At 35.5% G+C, this 18022-nt stretch overlaps 1 protein-coding gene across 4 annotated transcripts in view; it reads left to right on the forward strand.

Moving 5' to 3' along the window:
* LOC150109062 (CCR4-NOT transcription complex subunit 3-like) overlaps positions 1-18022 on the forward strand; it is a 436445-nt gene that overhangs the window by 139781 nt on the left and 278642 nt on the right. For all 4 annotated transcript variants that reach the window (XM_090405199.1, XM_090405207.1, XM_090405214.1 and 1 more), the window contains one exon: positions 12319-12447. In XM_090405199.1, coding sequence (XP_090261325.1) covers positions 12319-12447 — 129 coding nt within the window. The remainder of the gene's footprint in view (positions 1-12318; positions 12448-18022) is intronic.

Consider the following 18022-nt stretch of genomic DNA (forward strand, 5'->3'; position numbering starts at 1 on the left):
TAACCTTTAGTAGTTAGAATGAAACGTGACAAGGTTTTAGAAATCTAACATTTCCCTGTGAGAGAGAGTGTGCACAAGAAGTGAGTTGAGAGTCAAAGAAAGTATTGACTCTGGAGGGGCTAGGTCTTGTTGAAAAGAAAAATTTATGTTAAGGATAACAACTAAAATTTATAGAAAAAAAACAATGACATAATAGGAGAGGAGAAGAGTACTCAGTTCGTGTAGAAATGCAAGAAAACAATCATGGTAAGAATGTCTCATTCAGCAGTTGAGGTAGAGGCTACAAAATGAAATATATGGAGGGGTGTTCCTACAGGCCTGGTGGCTCCAGGGTAAGAAGAAATGCATTGCCAGTTTAGCCTTATGGGTACTAAACGAGTAATCATTATGGGTGACTTCAATTTTCCAAACATTGATTGCATAGAAGAGAAATCTGTGATAAGTATGAGAAGAACTGTTGCGAGATGCTTCCTTCTTTCACATGCTTCTTTCTCAACCAGCATGTGAAAGAAGGAAGTCGACATCAAAGAGTGTTGTATGTGTTGTATTCAGGTGCAAACTTTGTTTGCTTACACTTGGATAAAGGATGAATCTAAATATATAATTTCTTGGTATCTTTAATTTCTAGTATAACCAAGTGAATAAATTCCAACAACTTTCTCTAATCCAGAGAAATTTAATAATAAGGTTTGACACCTTTTGGCAATTTGTATATGAAAATGACTTCTACATTACTTCAACTTTAGTATCACCCCCTGGGTCTGCCTCCCACTGAAGAGACCTCAATAAAGGTCTAAACCAGTCTGGATAGTGACTCTTCCCATAGTACAATATACATGTCTGCAAAGAGATGTACTTTGCATTATGGGATACTAAGGCAAGTGATGTGCAGTCTTAGCTTCCTTATATGCATTGCCCTAGTCCTGAAAATACTTTAGGAGCAAACTTTGTTTGCTTACACTTGGATAAAGGATTAAACCAAGTATATAATTTCTTGGTATCTTTAATTTATAGTATCTTCTTCTTTGAGTGCCATCTCCTATCTGAGGTCGGCGACCACCTTGGCAAATTTTGAGCGATTCTCAGCTACTCTGAGCAGTCCCTCAGGGTTCATACCAGTCCACTGTCTGATGTCTGCCAACCAAGATTTTCTTCGTCTTCCTTGTCCTCTTCTTCCATTTATCTTCCCTTTTATAATCAGTTGAAGTATCTTATATTTTTCATTACGAAGTAGGTGACCAAGATATACAGTTTTCCTTCTTTTTATGGTATCTAAAAGTTCACGTGATTTCCCCATTTATTCCAGTACTTCCTGATTGGACGTTTTTGCTGTCCATGGGATTTTTAACATTCATCTGTATGGTCACATCTCAAAGGCTTCAAATCTTTTTATTGATGTTGTTTTTAAGGTCCAAGTTTCTGCACCTTACAGCAGTACAGACCATATATAGCATGTAACCATGCGTGCTCTGAGTTTAAACCTGTGGTTACACAGTGTTGATTTCATCAAGAGAAAATTTTTTCTTGCCATTTCAATTCTAACTTTTATTTCCATTTCTGGATTGCAATCTTCATTTAAGCAGCATCCGAGATATTTAAACTTTGCCACTCTTTCTATTTGTTTCCTATTTAAAGAAAGTGCTAAATTAAGAATTAGTTTCTTATTTATGACCATGAATTTAGTTTTGGTGATATTTATTTTTAATCCTATTTTTTCACTCTCTTCATTTATTAGTTCCAAAAGATTTTGAAGATCCTGAATATTGTCAGCCAGAAGAGCTGTATCATCGGCATATCGGATGTTACTGATGATTTCACCATTTACACTAATCCCTTCCTTCCAAGACTTTTTGAAATATGGCTTCTGAGTAGATCTTAAAAAGAAGAGGTGACAGCACACATCCTTGCCTTACTCCTCGTTTGATGTTAATGGAGTCTGTAATAATGTCATCAACTTGAACAGATGCCTTTTGGTTCCAATATAAGTTTTCAATGATCCTGATGTCTTTACCATCTAATCCAATTCTTTTTAATAGTACAATCATTTTAGCATGTTGGACTTTGTCAAATGCTTTCTCGAAGTCGATGAAGCAAATGAATATTACCTTGTTTTGGTCAATACATTTTTGAAATAAGATCTGAGAACAGAAAAGGGCCTCTCTTGTTCCCAAGCTGTTTCTAAAGCCGATTTGGGTATCACTGATGGTGTCTTCACATTTTCTGTATATTCTTTTTTGAATTATTTTCAGAAACATTTTGAGAATGTGACTCATTAGGCTGATCATTCTATAGTCATTACAAGTTTTTGCATTTACTGTTTTAGGTAGCATGATGAAGGTCGACTGTAACCAGTCTTGGGGGATTATGCCTGTATCGTAGATCTTATTAAATAGCTTTACTAATATGTTAATGTTGTCGCCTTCTAATAACTTTACTATTTCTGCTGGTATTCTATCTGGTCCTAGGGCTTTACCATTTTTAGCTGAGTTTAGTGCACATTCTACCTCTGATCTTAGAATGCATGGACCTTCCATATGTTCATAAGTATTTTCTGGGTTCTGTCTGTTATCAGTAAAGAGCTCTTCTATATATGTCACCCATTCTTGCATTTTGTCATCCTTTTTGGATATAATTTCTCCCTTTTTGTTTTGAAGGATACAGAATTGTTTTTTCTTACATATACCTGAGGTCTCTTTCATCTTTTTGTGTAGATTAAAATTGTCATGCTTTTCCTGTAGAATTTCTATTTCTTTACATTTTTCATTCATCCAGATTTCTTTTGCTTCTTTGATCTTGTGTTTAATAATTTTCTGAACCTCTGTATATTTTGTTGGATTATGATTTTTATATGATCTGCGTTGATCCATGAGAGAAAGAATTTCACCAGTCATCCAATCTTTCTTTTTTACTGCTCTATTAGGACATACGGTATTGGTACATTTCTCTATGAAGACAGATTTCAATTTGTCCCATGATTCGTCAACCCTCATGATGTCATCATTCTTGATAAGTGCTAGATTCAGATCTTGACTCAATTTGCTTCTTATCTCTGTGTTTTTTAATTTTCCCAAATCAAACCTTTTTTGTTGATGTTTCTTAAGTATAGCTTTCAGTCTAAGTTGCAACTCTGCCAGATATTGCTTCTGATCATAATCAGTAGGTTATGATCAGAAGCAATATCTGCACTAGGATAGGTTTTTGTACTCTTTATAGAACTTTGAAATCGTTGATTAATTAGCAAGTAATCAATTTGGTTTCTGACTATATTCCCATTATTATCCTGTGGTAATCGCCAAGTATACAATCTTCGAGGTGGTAGCTTAAACCATGTGTTTGTGATTATTAGCTCCTCTTCCTGGCAGAATTGAAAAAGACGGTCACCTCTCTCATTTCTTGTATAAATTTATAGTATAACCAAGTAAAAAAACTTTCAATAATCAACTTAGGAGAAATACTGTTTTTGGTTCCACTGTATCAGTTACTGAATGGGAAAAATGTCAGCAGTGCATGGTAATCTTTGATTATGCACTTAAATGAGGTGGTATCTGCTTGTATCCGTAGTGCTTCAAGAATAAATAGGTTGGGAGTGAAATGGATGTGGAAAGAAAATCATGGGAATAGGAGCGAGAGTAGTTATGAAATATATTAACCACACTACCGGCCAAGACGTCGAGGTTATCATGGATGCGAAGTGCATATTAAAATTGTAATACCACTGATATTACATTTAAATATATGATGGATACAAAGCGTATGAGGATGCATATTTGATCCATAATGGCCGGTTAGGTGGTTAAGCTCAGGCAAGAAAACTAATGCCTATTGTATGGAAAGCTAAATCGGAGTATGAAATGAAATTGGCTATGCATGCTAAAGGCAATCCGAAAGAATTTTATCGTTATGCTACAGGTGAAAGAAAGAATGAATGAATGTGGAAGAATAGCTTTACTGAATGCAGATTGTACTCTAGTGTTGGAAATCTAATGAGATTGTTCAGTTAATGAGTGCTCACTCTGCTAAGATATATCAACCAGTTGTATGTAACATGGAGCACAGTGCTACATTGGATGAAGAGTTAGAGTTGCATGAAAATGAGGTTGAAGAGCTATTTCATAACCTGGATAAGAATGTGTCTATAGAGACAGATGGAATATGTGTGCTAAAGGAATGTTCAGCTGAAATGGCTAGGCCTTTCACATGTTTTTATAACTTGAGTCTCATCTCAGGAATGATACCACAGGTATGGAAGGAATGTATCATAATTCCATTGTATAAGGGTGGCTCAAGAACTGATGTTTAACTGCCACCTATCGGTATCTCTGGTGTGGTAGTGAAGATTTTAGAGAAGTTGATAAGAACTCGGATACAGAAATAGGTAGACAACAAGCTATACTCTGCAAGCAGCAGCATGGGTTTATTAAAGGAAGGTCATGTTTTAGCAATTTGCTCATATTTTATAACAATGTTATGGCCGAATTGGATAAATGGAATGGATACACTGTGATAATGTTGGATTGTTCTAAGGTATTTGATAGGATACGACACAAGATGGTTGACAGACGATATCAAAGTGGTATACAGTGGATGTTAATCTACCAGGTTTAAGGTGACCAGAGGTCAGTGGTGTACCTCAGGGTTCAGTTTTTGAGCCATTGTTGTTCAATTAATATCTTAATGACATTAGGAAGGGTCTAACAAGAGATGTGCAGCTGTTTGCCGATGATGCAAAGATAGGCAGGGTGATCTGGGATGCTACTGATATTCAGCACTTACAAAATGATGAATAAGCTGGAAATTTGGGCAAACGAAAATGACTGTCAATTTATATTGACACTTTTGCACGATGAGAATTAAGCAACGTATTATATAACTAGGGTTATGCTATGAGAAACTGAAGGCTGGGGATCATGGCATAATGGTGGATAGAATTTTGAAGTTCAAATGTCACATAGCGAAAGCTGCAAATACAACTCAGAGGCTAATTGCAGTGTTGAAGTGAACCTTGACACTTAAGGATAAGGAAGTTATTTTGCTTCTTTATAAAGCCTTGATAAGACAGCACCTGGATTATTGTGTGCAGATTTGGTCTCCCAGGTCCCAAGGGGATAAAGAAGCTATGTACAGAGTGCAAAGAAGAGTTATAAAGATTATATCCAAATTAAGGGATTTAGGTTATGAGGAGAGATTGCCAGTATGTGGATTACAGACTTTAGTCAACAGGAGAAAGAGGAGGTGATATGATAGATGTCTATAAGCTTTTGAATAGGTGTTATAGGATACCATCTGATGAAATTATTCATTATATGGAAGGTGGGGAGGCAACACAGGGGGACATCCATGGAAGTTACATTTGTTCACAGTCAAGAATGGAGTATATGCTAAGTTTTTCTCTCATAGCGCAATGAGTAAGTGGAATAGTTTGCTTTTAGGGGTAGTAAGTGTATCAAATGTGAGGTATGACAGCTATTTTGGATGATTTATAGCCTTTGATGAGTCCTTGAATCCCTGGAGGTCGCAGATGATAATAATTATTATTATTCTCTAATCTTGTGGATATGTGTGTCTAATAATCAGGTTTATGTTAACATCGAAGTTCACAAGATTATCCTCACTTCACTGATGGATAGCAAAGATTGAGAGTTTAAGGTATTGGGTATGGAAGACCTTGGAGCTTCTAATGAGTCTGCACTACAGCTACAAGGTTTGTCAAATGAAGAAAAATAAGAATGCAGTGTATTGCTAATCAGCAAGGCTAAATATTAGATTTGAAGTCACTGAGAGATCATTTATATATAGAAGGAAGAGTGGATGAAAATATAATCCTGGGGCACTCTAGCATTAGTGGGGAAATCTGAGGAGAGGAAGCCATCAAACCATGACTTGAATGACTAGAAAGCAATCTGGCAACTCAGTTGCAAAGGGTATTTATTGCTTTACTGTTATTGCTGGCTTGTGGATAGCTGGTTATTACTTTAAATAACAGTAAAGCAATAAATAGCAACCTCACTGAAACTGAATTAGCAGCTGTGAAATCTTTAAGAGCAAGTTAGAATATTGTAATCACTAGAATCGATAAAGGCAGTACCACAGTTATTTTCAATCGAACAACTTACCTAGAAAAAAATGAATCAATTCTCAGTTAACTTGTGAAATATAACTCTGCTGGTCTGATTAAAAAGAAAACATTAGAGCTACTTAAATCAGTTACTTTATGGCCCGGTCGCTGGGCTGTCACGGTGCATCGGGGTGTTCCCTCGGTGGTGGATGAGGGGGGGGATGGTCGGTGGCATTACTTTGTAGGCCTCCCAACTAGGTCCATGGGACCCACTAACAAACAACAGTGCGGTCCTCCATTCATATTGGGGAGTTGGATGGTTCTGGCGGCCCATTCCATAAAAAATGCCGCTGTGTAAAGCATCATGTCTACACAGAAAAGAATTAAAGTCCTGGCAGTCTCAATATGCCCGGAACAGTGGTGTCAGGGTGATATAGCAGGCCCTGCTGTATCGTCAGTCCATGACTGCTATAAAGAAACTCGACGCAGAAATTGCTTGAATGTTGCTACTTGGAATGTAAGAGGATTGAATGAATGTGGGAAATTGGCTAATGTGATGAGAGAGATAGAGAGATTGAATATTAGTATACTAGGAATAAGTGAAACTTTTTGGAAAGGATCATCAGATTTTGAATCAAAACTTCCAAATGGTAAGATATATAAATTATATATGTCAGGTGGTGAAATATCAAGAAGAGGTATAGCATTTATTGTAGAGAAGAAAACTAATAAAAACATTATCCATATAATCAAAAAATCAGATAGAGTAATGACAATTCTAGTGAAATCTAAACCTAGAGATATGCTAATCATCCAAATATATGCTCCTACAGAACAGAATGAGGAAGCAGAAATAGATATCATGAATGATGAAATAGAATGGTGTATAAAGGAAGTCGGAGGCAAGAAAAATCGCGTTATTTGTGCTATGGGTGACTGGAACGCAAAAGTTGGATCAGAGAGAACATCTACACACGTGGGTCCATTTGGACTAGGAATTCGGAATGATAGAAGACAAAGGCTGATTGATTTCTGTAACAAGCACAATCTCATCATAACTAACACTTATTTTGAGCAAAAACCAACAGCAAGATATACATGGGAAAGTCCGGATGGAAGATACAAAAATCATTTCGACTATATTGTAGTCAGTAAACGTTACTTCAATGTAATACGGAACGCAAAGGTGATGCCAAGTGCTGACTGTGGATCTGATCATGGACTGGTCTTAATGAAGATGAATATTTGCCTGAAAACAATAAATTTAAAAGAAGTCAACCCCTAAAATGAGATCTGCAAATGGTACAAAATCCGATTATAAAATCAAAATTTAATGAAAATATTTCAAAACTGCTGTCTGCACAGTTGCAAAACGAAAATGAAGTCTGTAAATGGAATAGACTGCAAGCAGCTATCATAACATCTGCTAAAAACCACATCAATAAACAAGAAGAAAGAAAGAAAAAACCATGGATAACTGAAGAGATAATCAACCTTATTGATGAAAGAAGAACATGGAAAAGAGGAGCAAATGAAGAAGAAAGGTTAAGATATAAAACTTTGGATAAAAGAATCAAACAGTTATGTAAAAGATTGAAAGAAAACTGGATAAATAGGCAGTGCACTGAGAAGAATTACAAAATAGGAACAAAACCAGAGAAGCATTCCTGAAAGTGAAAGAACTTAATGGACAAACAAAACGCACACAGTCTAATAACATCAAGGACAAAGATGGAAACATACTCATTGATAAGGAAAAGTTAAATGGAAGAGGGTGGAGTAATTATCAGATCTCTATGATGATGATAATGGTAACATGTTGGATGATTCATGACACCTTAAATTAAACGTAACAACAGATACCACTTTACCCACAAGAAAGGAGGTGGAACATATAATTAAGAATCTTCCTAATAATAAATCCCCTGGGTGTGATAATATTCCGGCTGAGCTGCTGAAAGCTTTGACTGGCAATAATAACTATTTAGTGAAATCCATTCAGGACATTTATAAAACAATACAATTACCTGAAGTTTTTACAACATCTATCTGTATACCAATTCCAAAGAAACATAATGCACAAAATTGTTAAAAATTACAGAATTGTGAGCCTAATATCCCATGCATCTAAAATTATTTTAACCTTTGTTAACAAACAAATTGAAAGAGCCATAAGCAGTGAATTGAGTGAACAACAGAAATGCTTCAGAAGAGGAATGGGAACCATTAATGCTATCCTGGAACTAAAAATATGAATAGAAAGATCACTTGAAAGAAATAGGAACATTTACATATGCTTCATAGACTTTCAGAAGGCTTTTGACCAGGTGAAACATAATAAAATGTTCAGTATATTAGATAAATTAGACATAGAAGATCATGTACTTAAGATTATTAAAATGATTTACGCCAAACAGAAAATGCAGCTGTTTAACTCAGAGACTTCTGAAGTGAAATGAAAAACAGGAGTTAGACAAGGTTGTATCCTTTCACTAAATCTATTTAATATCTATAGTGAGACAGTAATGAAAAAGATTGAAAAACAAAAAACAGGAATTAGTATCGATGATATAAAATACAACAATCTTAGATATGCTGATGATATTCTAATTGCAGAAAACAGAAACAAATTAATCAAATTACTGCAGCTACTAATTGAAGAAGGTAAAGAATTTGGATTAGATATTAATGTAAAAAAAACCAAATTTATGAAAATCTCAAAAGAAAGCAGATCCAAGCCAGAAATATTCATAAACAATATGAAAATTGAACATACAACAGAATACACATATTTAGGCACCTACTTTACTGCAGATGGAAAGCAAGATAAAGAAATAAAAATAAGAACAGCCATAGCTAAAGATGCATTCTGGAAAAATAAAGATCTGCTCAGAAGTTTTGAGTATCGAGACAAAGAAAAGAATGATAAGAACATCAGTGTGGCCAATTTTCACATATGGAAGAGAGTAAGGCAATGGATATGTTGCCTTACTCTCTTCTCTTAGGCCTTTGAAATGTGGTGCTATAGGAGCGCTCTGAAATTCCCATGGACAGAACATCTGACAAATATAGATGTTCTACAGAGAATGAGAACACAGAGATCTTTATTACAGGAAATGATCCTGAAAAAGATGAGATTGGCAGGACATGTACTGAGAGGTTCAGCAGGACAGAGGATATTAACAGTTTTAGAAGGAAAAATTATGGGAAAAGGATCAAGAGGCAAAAAACGAAGGACATGCCTTGAAGATATAAGATTATGGACAGGATCACATGGCTATGCAGAATCAAAAAGGAAAGCCACCAACAGAGAGAACTGGAAGGACATTGTGCTGCACCCGCTCACTGAAGAAGGTGGCCCAGAGATAGTTAAAAAAAAAAAATAAAAATACTTCTGCACTACACTTGTTCACTGAAAATTTACAGTTTGCCTAAGATTCATAAGCAGAACGTACCACTTCAGCTGATAGTTGAAGGTATCAATAGCCCCAATTATCATCTAAGAAACTAGCATTGATACTCAATGTGTTGGTAGATCATTTCTCCTCCTATGTAAAAAAAAAAAAAAAAAAACCTCTTTGTATGCAAGGCATCCCCAACAATTACTAACTTTTATATGGAAACTTTTGAGCAATGTGCTCTAGATTACTTTAGTTTAAAACCCAAAGTCTGGCTTAGATACTTTGACAATATTTTTGTTACCTGACCCCATGGTTGCTTGATGTTAGACACTCCTCAGCCACCTAAATGAACACAAATGCATACAATTCACAATTGAAATTGTAAATCAGAGCACACTTCTATTTCTTGATATACTTGTCACACATCTTCCATCTGGCAGGCTTTCCTTTACTGTTTACTGTATGACTACACATAAACTCTTACTACTAAACGCTGCTCAATACAAAAACTAGGTGTTATTAACATGCTAAAAACAGGGCTTTAAAAATTATCAGCAATACCTTTCTAAAAAATGGCTAGAGAAAAAATTCTGTAAACAAAATTCTTCACAAGACTGCCCTAATAATAAAAAATCAAATAGATTACTATAAAACTATAGCCATTCTAAGTGGCATTAAAGTTGTATTTCTGTAGAATTCTGTTTAGTAAAGGGATATCAAATAAACAGAATTCTACAGAAATACGACCTTAATGCCAAATTTAAACCTCCTGCCAAATTAAAGAATTTATTCAGCTCCTCCATGGATCCGCTTCCTGGCCCATCCTGGAGTATATATATACTGTATTCAGTGTACCTGTAATTTGCCTTATATAGGTGAAACCAGACGCCCTATTCCTATCATAAAAAAGGAACATAAACGACACATGGCATTTACCATAGTTATTAAATCCCACGTGTCATTTTTTTTATCATACCCTGAATACTGTGCACAGAAATGACTGGAAAGGCACATGTTCGTTACATCACACCAAAATATGGTATGAATACAAATTTAAAAAGACTTGTGAAATTCTTATCAACCTTAATCTTAACAATCATGATGGTTTAAAAATCCCAAGAATATGGATGGCCCATATAACATTTTGTTTTAAGAGTTCATTTTAAATTATAATTAGAACTATTAATCCAGGATCTTAGCCTTAACACCGATGTTAAATTATTGATTAGGCCACCATGCTGTATTAAAAGTATCAGTATGAATTTGGTTTCTGATGATGGTATAAATCGGATAATAGCTTTGATGGAGATTTTTTTTTTTCTTCTCCACTAGTGGTCAGGCCAGTAGAATAATGGTTGATCAAATTATTGTCACTTTAGCATACTGTTTGAAATATAATATAGCGTACTCTCTATAATTTTATGGAAATGAATGAATCCTGATCAGGTTGTAACATTGAAGGAAAGGATAAACCTTTCCGTGACTTGCATCCAAAAGTGAGTGAGTGATAGCCAAGAGATCAGCTGTGAATTGAGAGTGACAGAATATATTTTGCATGATCACTAATGGGTCTCCAGGGAAGATGAAGAAGAAGATGGCTGTTGATGACCTTGATATCTGAGAGAACCATGTTGCATAACTGAAGTAAGGAAACAATATAGACTTGTTTCCAAGTTGTGGATCAAGTTTGAAAGATTGGAAAAATTGAATAGGTATTATTTTTGAAGTACAGTGGAATATTTTCAAGACTAAATGTTTGTTTGTCATCCGTGCCAGTCAGAATTCTTTTGATTTCTTTTTATGTTGAAAGACTATGTATTTGATGAAAGCAATGTATTTGGAAGGAGAGCTGGTTGAGAAAAGGTCAAGGATGTTAGCAGAATGGTGAGAGCTATCCAGTATTCTAGTGATTAGTGGAGTGTGTTAGGTCATTAGTAACAGCAAATATCTTGATACCCCCCCCCCAGTTTCATCAGTGATGGGAGAAGGAAAACTAGTTTGAGTTGTGGATATTCATCTCCAGGAAAAATGACCACAATTCCTTAATTGCAGTGATTGGTACATTAATTCTAGAGAGCTGGAAACGCCTCTAGAATTTGTGCAAATCTGTTGGAGGTTGTACAACTTTGTCACTATTAAAGATAATTATTAAAGATAATTTTTAAAGAGTGGTCATATTTTGCTGAATGTCTTCTGTGAACTGAAAGTATTATCCCTTGAAGTATTTATTGTGTTTTGTCTTATTTTTTTAAATTTTGGGGATTGAAACAAGTCAGCTAGAACCAAGTCCACTGAATGAATATGTTAGGATTGTTTTTGTTTGAAACTTTTGTTCTTCAGTGAGATGTTTTTGTACCATAATAACCTTTCTTTGTGCTTATATTTGACTAACCACAAGATTAGTAAAATTAATCACATTTTTGTATTTAGTTCCTGTGCTTATAATTTTGAAAGTTACATCCACACCACTTTGTGCCAAACATTTTTTAAAATTGTCGCTGCAGTATGATTCTGGATAACCAAATAATTTTTCAATTTATTGAAAGTATTTTACCAATTTAAAAATACGGGGTCTGAATATTATATCCCTCCATAAACATAAAGAAATGATGAATCCTTTGTTCCAGGTATTCGTTGCTCATTTCTTTAACGAATGCATCAAACATATACTATTCAAACTGTTGTATATACTGAACAAAATTCAAACATGTTGGAACACATCTCGAATACCACTAGCAATTCGTGCATGGTATGTTATAAAAAGATATTTGCAAAGATTTTAAAATGCCTTCAATAGGTTATTGCGAATCTTTTTAAATATTATTTGTGCTGAAGAATAAGCATATTATCTTTTTATTCTAGCAAATGGAAAGGTTTAAAGTAGTAGAAAGGGAAACTAAAACCAAAGCATACTCCAAAGAGGGTTTAGGTGCTGCACAAAAATTAGATCCTGCCCAGAAAGAAAAGGATGAGATTACAAACTGGTTAGCGGTAAGTGTTGTAGTTCGATGTGTTTAATTCAAGTGATCTGGTTGATCCTGTTATAATATATTTTCAGAATGCATTCACATATTTCATGTTTCATCACCTTTAAATAAAACACAGTTTATTTAATCACATGAAGTGCAGTAAAAGTCACTTATATGAAGAGTTCCCAATGATATATTAAAAAAAAAAAACATTTTTATGATTCATATTTTAGTTGGTTAAATCTGGAGAATCAAAAAAAATTGTTTCCTGCATTATCTAACTTTTAGCCTGCCCACAATATTAAATATGCTATAGATTTTCAACCATAATCAAATGCACTCTTGCTGACAATTTACAGTCTTTTAAGAAATACATCTGTGTGAGTTTCATAACTGTAGAATTTCTCTCTGTGTGTGTGCGTGCATTCGAGTGAGCGAGCATGATAGAGAGACCTAGAATAAATTTGATACCATGTAACATATAACAAATTGGCATATAATTTCACAGCCACTTCATGAATGGACAGAAGTCATCCCCACCTCTCTGTGGTATAGCCTGTTTCCAGAAACAGCGCTCTGGCAAACGTTGCCGCTGCAAGAGTATATCTTCCTTAGTTGGAGGAAATGCCAACTAGACCTCTAGGAAGTAGATGTCTTTAATTGCCCAGTGAAATATCACCACCTTGCTTATTAGAAACTTGAAGTGGCTACCCCCCCCCCCCACTCTTCCCATATGCCCTTAATGATGTACCATTCTCACTGTAGGAGGGCCCTAGACCCTTCCCCATTCGAGAGTACAACAGTAAAACAGTTCCACAGGCCAGCTGCTGGTTAGTACATGAAACCAAACCATTTAGTAACAAATGTGGATGCTTCCCCAATCAGTTAGTATCAAATCCTGCAACCACGTATTTTGCCAGTTCGTGACTAGAGGAAGACCAAATACTGTGGATGCAGGGGAAACTGTCAAGGCAATGTATGGACAGGAGACTGAATTCCCTCTGTGTGGCAGTATGTTTATAAGTCTGTCACCTCTCACAGCATGCCCCACTTTTTATCTCTTCCTTATCGAATAATACTTTGCTCCACAACCCAAAGAAATAATATATTACTGTGGATCACAAAAATTCTCCTACAAACAATAGTTCAAAAAGTTTTTCAAAGTACCTTTTTCTTTGTCTTCCTGTCAAGATGATACCTTTTTTGCAATTCACTACAAATAGATTTACTTGATTTTTTTTTAACTTGTATGCAACTGTTTATTTATACTAGATGTATTTCCTCTATGTGTTTGCTGTCTATATGACTAACAGCATCATCAGGAGGTTATTTAATACAAATAAAAAATGACAAAAGATTAAATGTTTTCCTACAGTGGTTAATATCTATAGTTGAAAAGACAGGGATAATAGTCTAATGATGAGTATCATTAGGCATTGTTGTGTAAACTCTATATATCACATATAGTTTACACAACACTGCCTAATGCCTACCTAGGAGAGGCCTTTAATTTTACACACGTAAATTAATGATTTTCAGATATCATGAAGGATCATTCCTTGATTTCTATTAGAGAGGAGCCTCTTGAGTGAATTGATCTCGGACGATTCCTTGAACAACCTGTTGAACTAATTCTCTTCTAAATATGGCATAGAGAATGCTTGCCAATTTACCGTGCGATGTTCTTTGAGGATGTGCACTATGAGTCCACTTTTTTCCTTCCTATTTGTTTTCAACATTGCCCATATGTTGTTTGTTGCAGATTTCAAAACTTTTCCCAATCTGGCCTACATGTGTCTTTCCACAAGAGCATATAATCTTGTATACACTCGGATGTTTATAAAATGGAACTTTGTCTTTAGGGAAGCATAGAAAGTGCTAGACAACATCAGAATGGCCTTCAAAGCACTCAACACCTTATGAAGCTTTCTGTGTTCCCCAATGATGCTGTTATTCATATAGACAGCAAAACATAGAGGAGATACATCTAGTATAAATAAACAGTTGCATACGAATTAAAAAAAACTGATTATTGTCAATCAAGCAATTCTACTTGTTGTGAATCGCAAAAATGTATCGTCTTGACACAGGAACACAAAGAAATGGGTTATGTTCCATAGAAAAACTTACTATAATTTTCCGGATGATAAGATGCACCCCAAATTTATGAGACAATTTTTAGAAAAAATATTATTATATAAAAATATTCACAAACCTTAAATTTAATTTATTATTATCATAACTTGTACCAGCAGCATTTGTTCATCTTCACTCGTCTCTTTACTATCAGTTTTCGTATTGTTGTCTGAACTATTGTTATCACTCTCTTCAAAAACTAAGTCATCTTCAGTATCATCCATTGTGTTACTTATGCTGCATTTTTTAAAAGACTTAATAATCATCTCTTCTTTTACAGCTTCCCATGAATTTTTCACCCAGGTACACAATTCTGAAATTTTTGGCTGTTTTGTACATCCTGTTGCTGTAAAATTGTGATTTGGCTTTGCCATCCATTTGTTCCACTTCTCATAAAAATTTTTTAAACAGTTTATTAATTGACACATCCAAGGGTTGTAATTGAATACTTGTAAGGCCTCCAGGAATAACAGCTGGTTCTGTGTTCATTCCTCTTAGAATCTTCTTGGTTGATTCAGTTTTATGCACTCTCTAAATTGATCCACACTAACATTGCACGCTTTTTAAACAATGTACCTGGACATTTTGCCCATATTTTTTGTAGCCATCATTTCATTCCTTTTTTTGTCCATCCAACCTTTATCTTGAACGTGGATTAAAATGCCACAGGGAATTTCATCTTTTGGTAATGTTTTTCTTTTGAAGATCAACATGGGGGTTAGTTTTGTTCCATCTGTGCAACAAGCTAAAACTACAGTGTAGTGATGTGATTATTTTCGTGACCTGTTGTTTTTATCACTATTGATTTGATACCTTTTGTATCTACAGTACGATTTGAAGGAACATCAAATGTTAGAGGCACTTCATCCATATTTGCAATTTGACTAAGCTCAAAGTTAAAGTTCCTTCTGATTGATATGACAAATCTGTGGAATTCTATAATTTTAGCTTCATAGTCAAATGGCATTTTTTGGGCTAGAGTGGTTTTCTTTTGCATGCATAGCCCATGTCTTTTCATAAATCTAAAGCACCAAGAGGGTGATCTGGTAAAATCTGTAATGCCATTAGCATCCGCCCATTGTTTCGCTTCAAAAATTATCATTTTTGTAGAAACGGATATTCCAATACTTCGGTGATTGGTTATCCAATTTTTCATTTGTATACTTCTAATTCTGGCCATTTTTCAAGGTGCGCATAGAATGTTTTTTTATGTTTACTTTGTAGTTTCAATTTTTCTTCTTGTTTTCTTCACTCGTGAATCATTTTTTCTGTTGGCAGTGAACCAAAATGTCTTTCTGCTGCTCCGTTTCCATGTTGTTTTGCATAATTTATCATAATCAGTTTATAACTCACATTATACGAAAGTCTTATGTTTTACACTCATGTTTATAGTTTTATGACAATAAAAAAATTCAACAAATTATAAAAGTAATCCAAATGAACCATTCAAAACTGCATATGTTCGTCCACTAACTACTGTTGACACCAGTAAAGTTTTTGTATTTGGCTCACATTGAAAACATGGGAATCCAAGACTTACCCAGTATCACCTACCTTTGGACCATAAGACACACCCGAATTCTAAGTCAATTTCTCTACATAAAAAGGTGTGTCTTTTGGTTCGAAAAATACAGAAATCCAATGAAGCATCACTTTCTAACAGACTTAATAGTTAAAAAACTATATATAAATCCAACAAAACACCATAAAAGGAAAAAAAAAATCCAACCAAACAACCCACCAACATTAATTCTTACCAGAAAAAAAAAAGTTTTTTCATCCATTTCAAAAACCATGCATGGCCTAAGCAGCAGTATAAATGCTGTGCACCACTACCTACAGTCATCTAAACCAGAAATACTATTCCTATCAAAACCCCAACAGGGAACCCCAACTGCCCAAACTACACATTACACAGTTCTTTCTACCACAAGGGTGGCACTTGTGCATTCATCAGAAATGACATACCATACCAGAGATCACAAACCTCGAATCCTCCAGTTTGATCTTGCCTTTGCTCAAAATTTCTTTACCAAATCAACCTGCCCTTTTCATATGCTCTCTTATCGCTCTCCAAACTCCATTAACCACTCTAACTTCTTCAACACTCTCTCTCTAAATCATGATTGTCTGTAGTCGAAACATCCTGATAGTGAGGTTATCCTGCGTGTGTGTGTGGGGGGGGGACTTCAATGTCCATGACTCATATTGACTTCCCTTCTGCAATTTCACTAATCAAGCAGGCAGGGATGCTGAGGTGTTTTCCATCATCATTGTCCTATCACAGATCATCATTCTTCTTACCGGAATACCTGACAACCCTCTCCAATTTACCAACACATGTGACCTCTTCCTAACTAGCTTTCCTTCCAAGTATACTGTGGTTCTCAGTTCTCTTGGTAACTCTCACAACCTCATACGTCTTTTGCCACAGAACAACTTTGCCCATCAGTTCACAGTCTAGTGTCTCTTGGCACTACAAGGGTGCCAAATGGGACAATCTCAGAGACTTCCATTCCTTTTTCCCATGATTTTGGATCTTCTGATCCAAACACCTGTTCACACCGAAGAGCAGAAATTGTCCCCACAGGAATGAAGGCTTTTATCCCTTATTCCACTCCAAATTCTCAACCACATCCAAGCCTTGGTTCTCAAAAAAATTGTGCAAATGCAGTAAAAGAAAAACCCTCTGTGAGATATCATGAATGACTCAAGACCAAAACTCTACTACTCACTTTGAATATGCTGCAGCTTGCAACAATTGTAAAAGAATCATCATAAAGTTCAAATCGGCCAAATGCTCAAATGGCTGTCGCCCCTTTTGGTCCCATGCCAAGGCCATTAGATGCAACTTCTGCCCATACAGGTTTCCACCACGCTTGCATTTAGATGGTGCTGCTGTTACCTCACCTAAAGACAAGGCTGACTTACTGGCATCACTTTTTTCTTTCAATTCCTGCATTGATGACCTGGGCAAAGTTCCTTCCATGTCACTCATAGTCTTCTGACAAAAAGAAATTCAAAGAATCCTTAATAAACTCTACACAAACAAGGCATCTGTTCCTGCTGGTATCCTACCTATTGTGTTAAAGAATTGTGCCCCAAAACTAACACCTATCTTGTCAGTTTATCCTATTCATATAGCATCTACCTACAAGATGGAAACAGATCTACATCCAGCCCATCCTAAAGGAAGGTGATAAAAGTCAACCAATGAACTACCATCCACTTGCTCTCACTTCTGTCCTCTCTAAAATTATGGAGGTCATCAACAACCAACTCTTGAACCACCTAGAGACCTACCAACTAATCAGTGACCAGCAGTACTGATTCTGCCACTCATGATCTACAGCTGATCTTGCTTTCACCACCCACCTCTGCACTCAAGCTATGGAAAAATTTAAAGAAACTCACATAGTTGCCCTCAACATTTCAAAGGCATTTGATCAGATTTGGCACAG

Source organism: Typopeltis vanoorti, chromosome 2 (genome assembly GCF_054136105.1).
Source record: "Typopeltis vanoorti isolate ZY-2024b chromosome 2, IOZ_Tvanoo_1.0, whole genome shotgun sequence".
Classification (NCBI taxonomy): domain Eukaryota; kingdom Metazoa; phylum Arthropoda; class Arachnida; order Uropygi; family Thelyphonidae; genus Typopeltis; species Typopeltis vanoorti.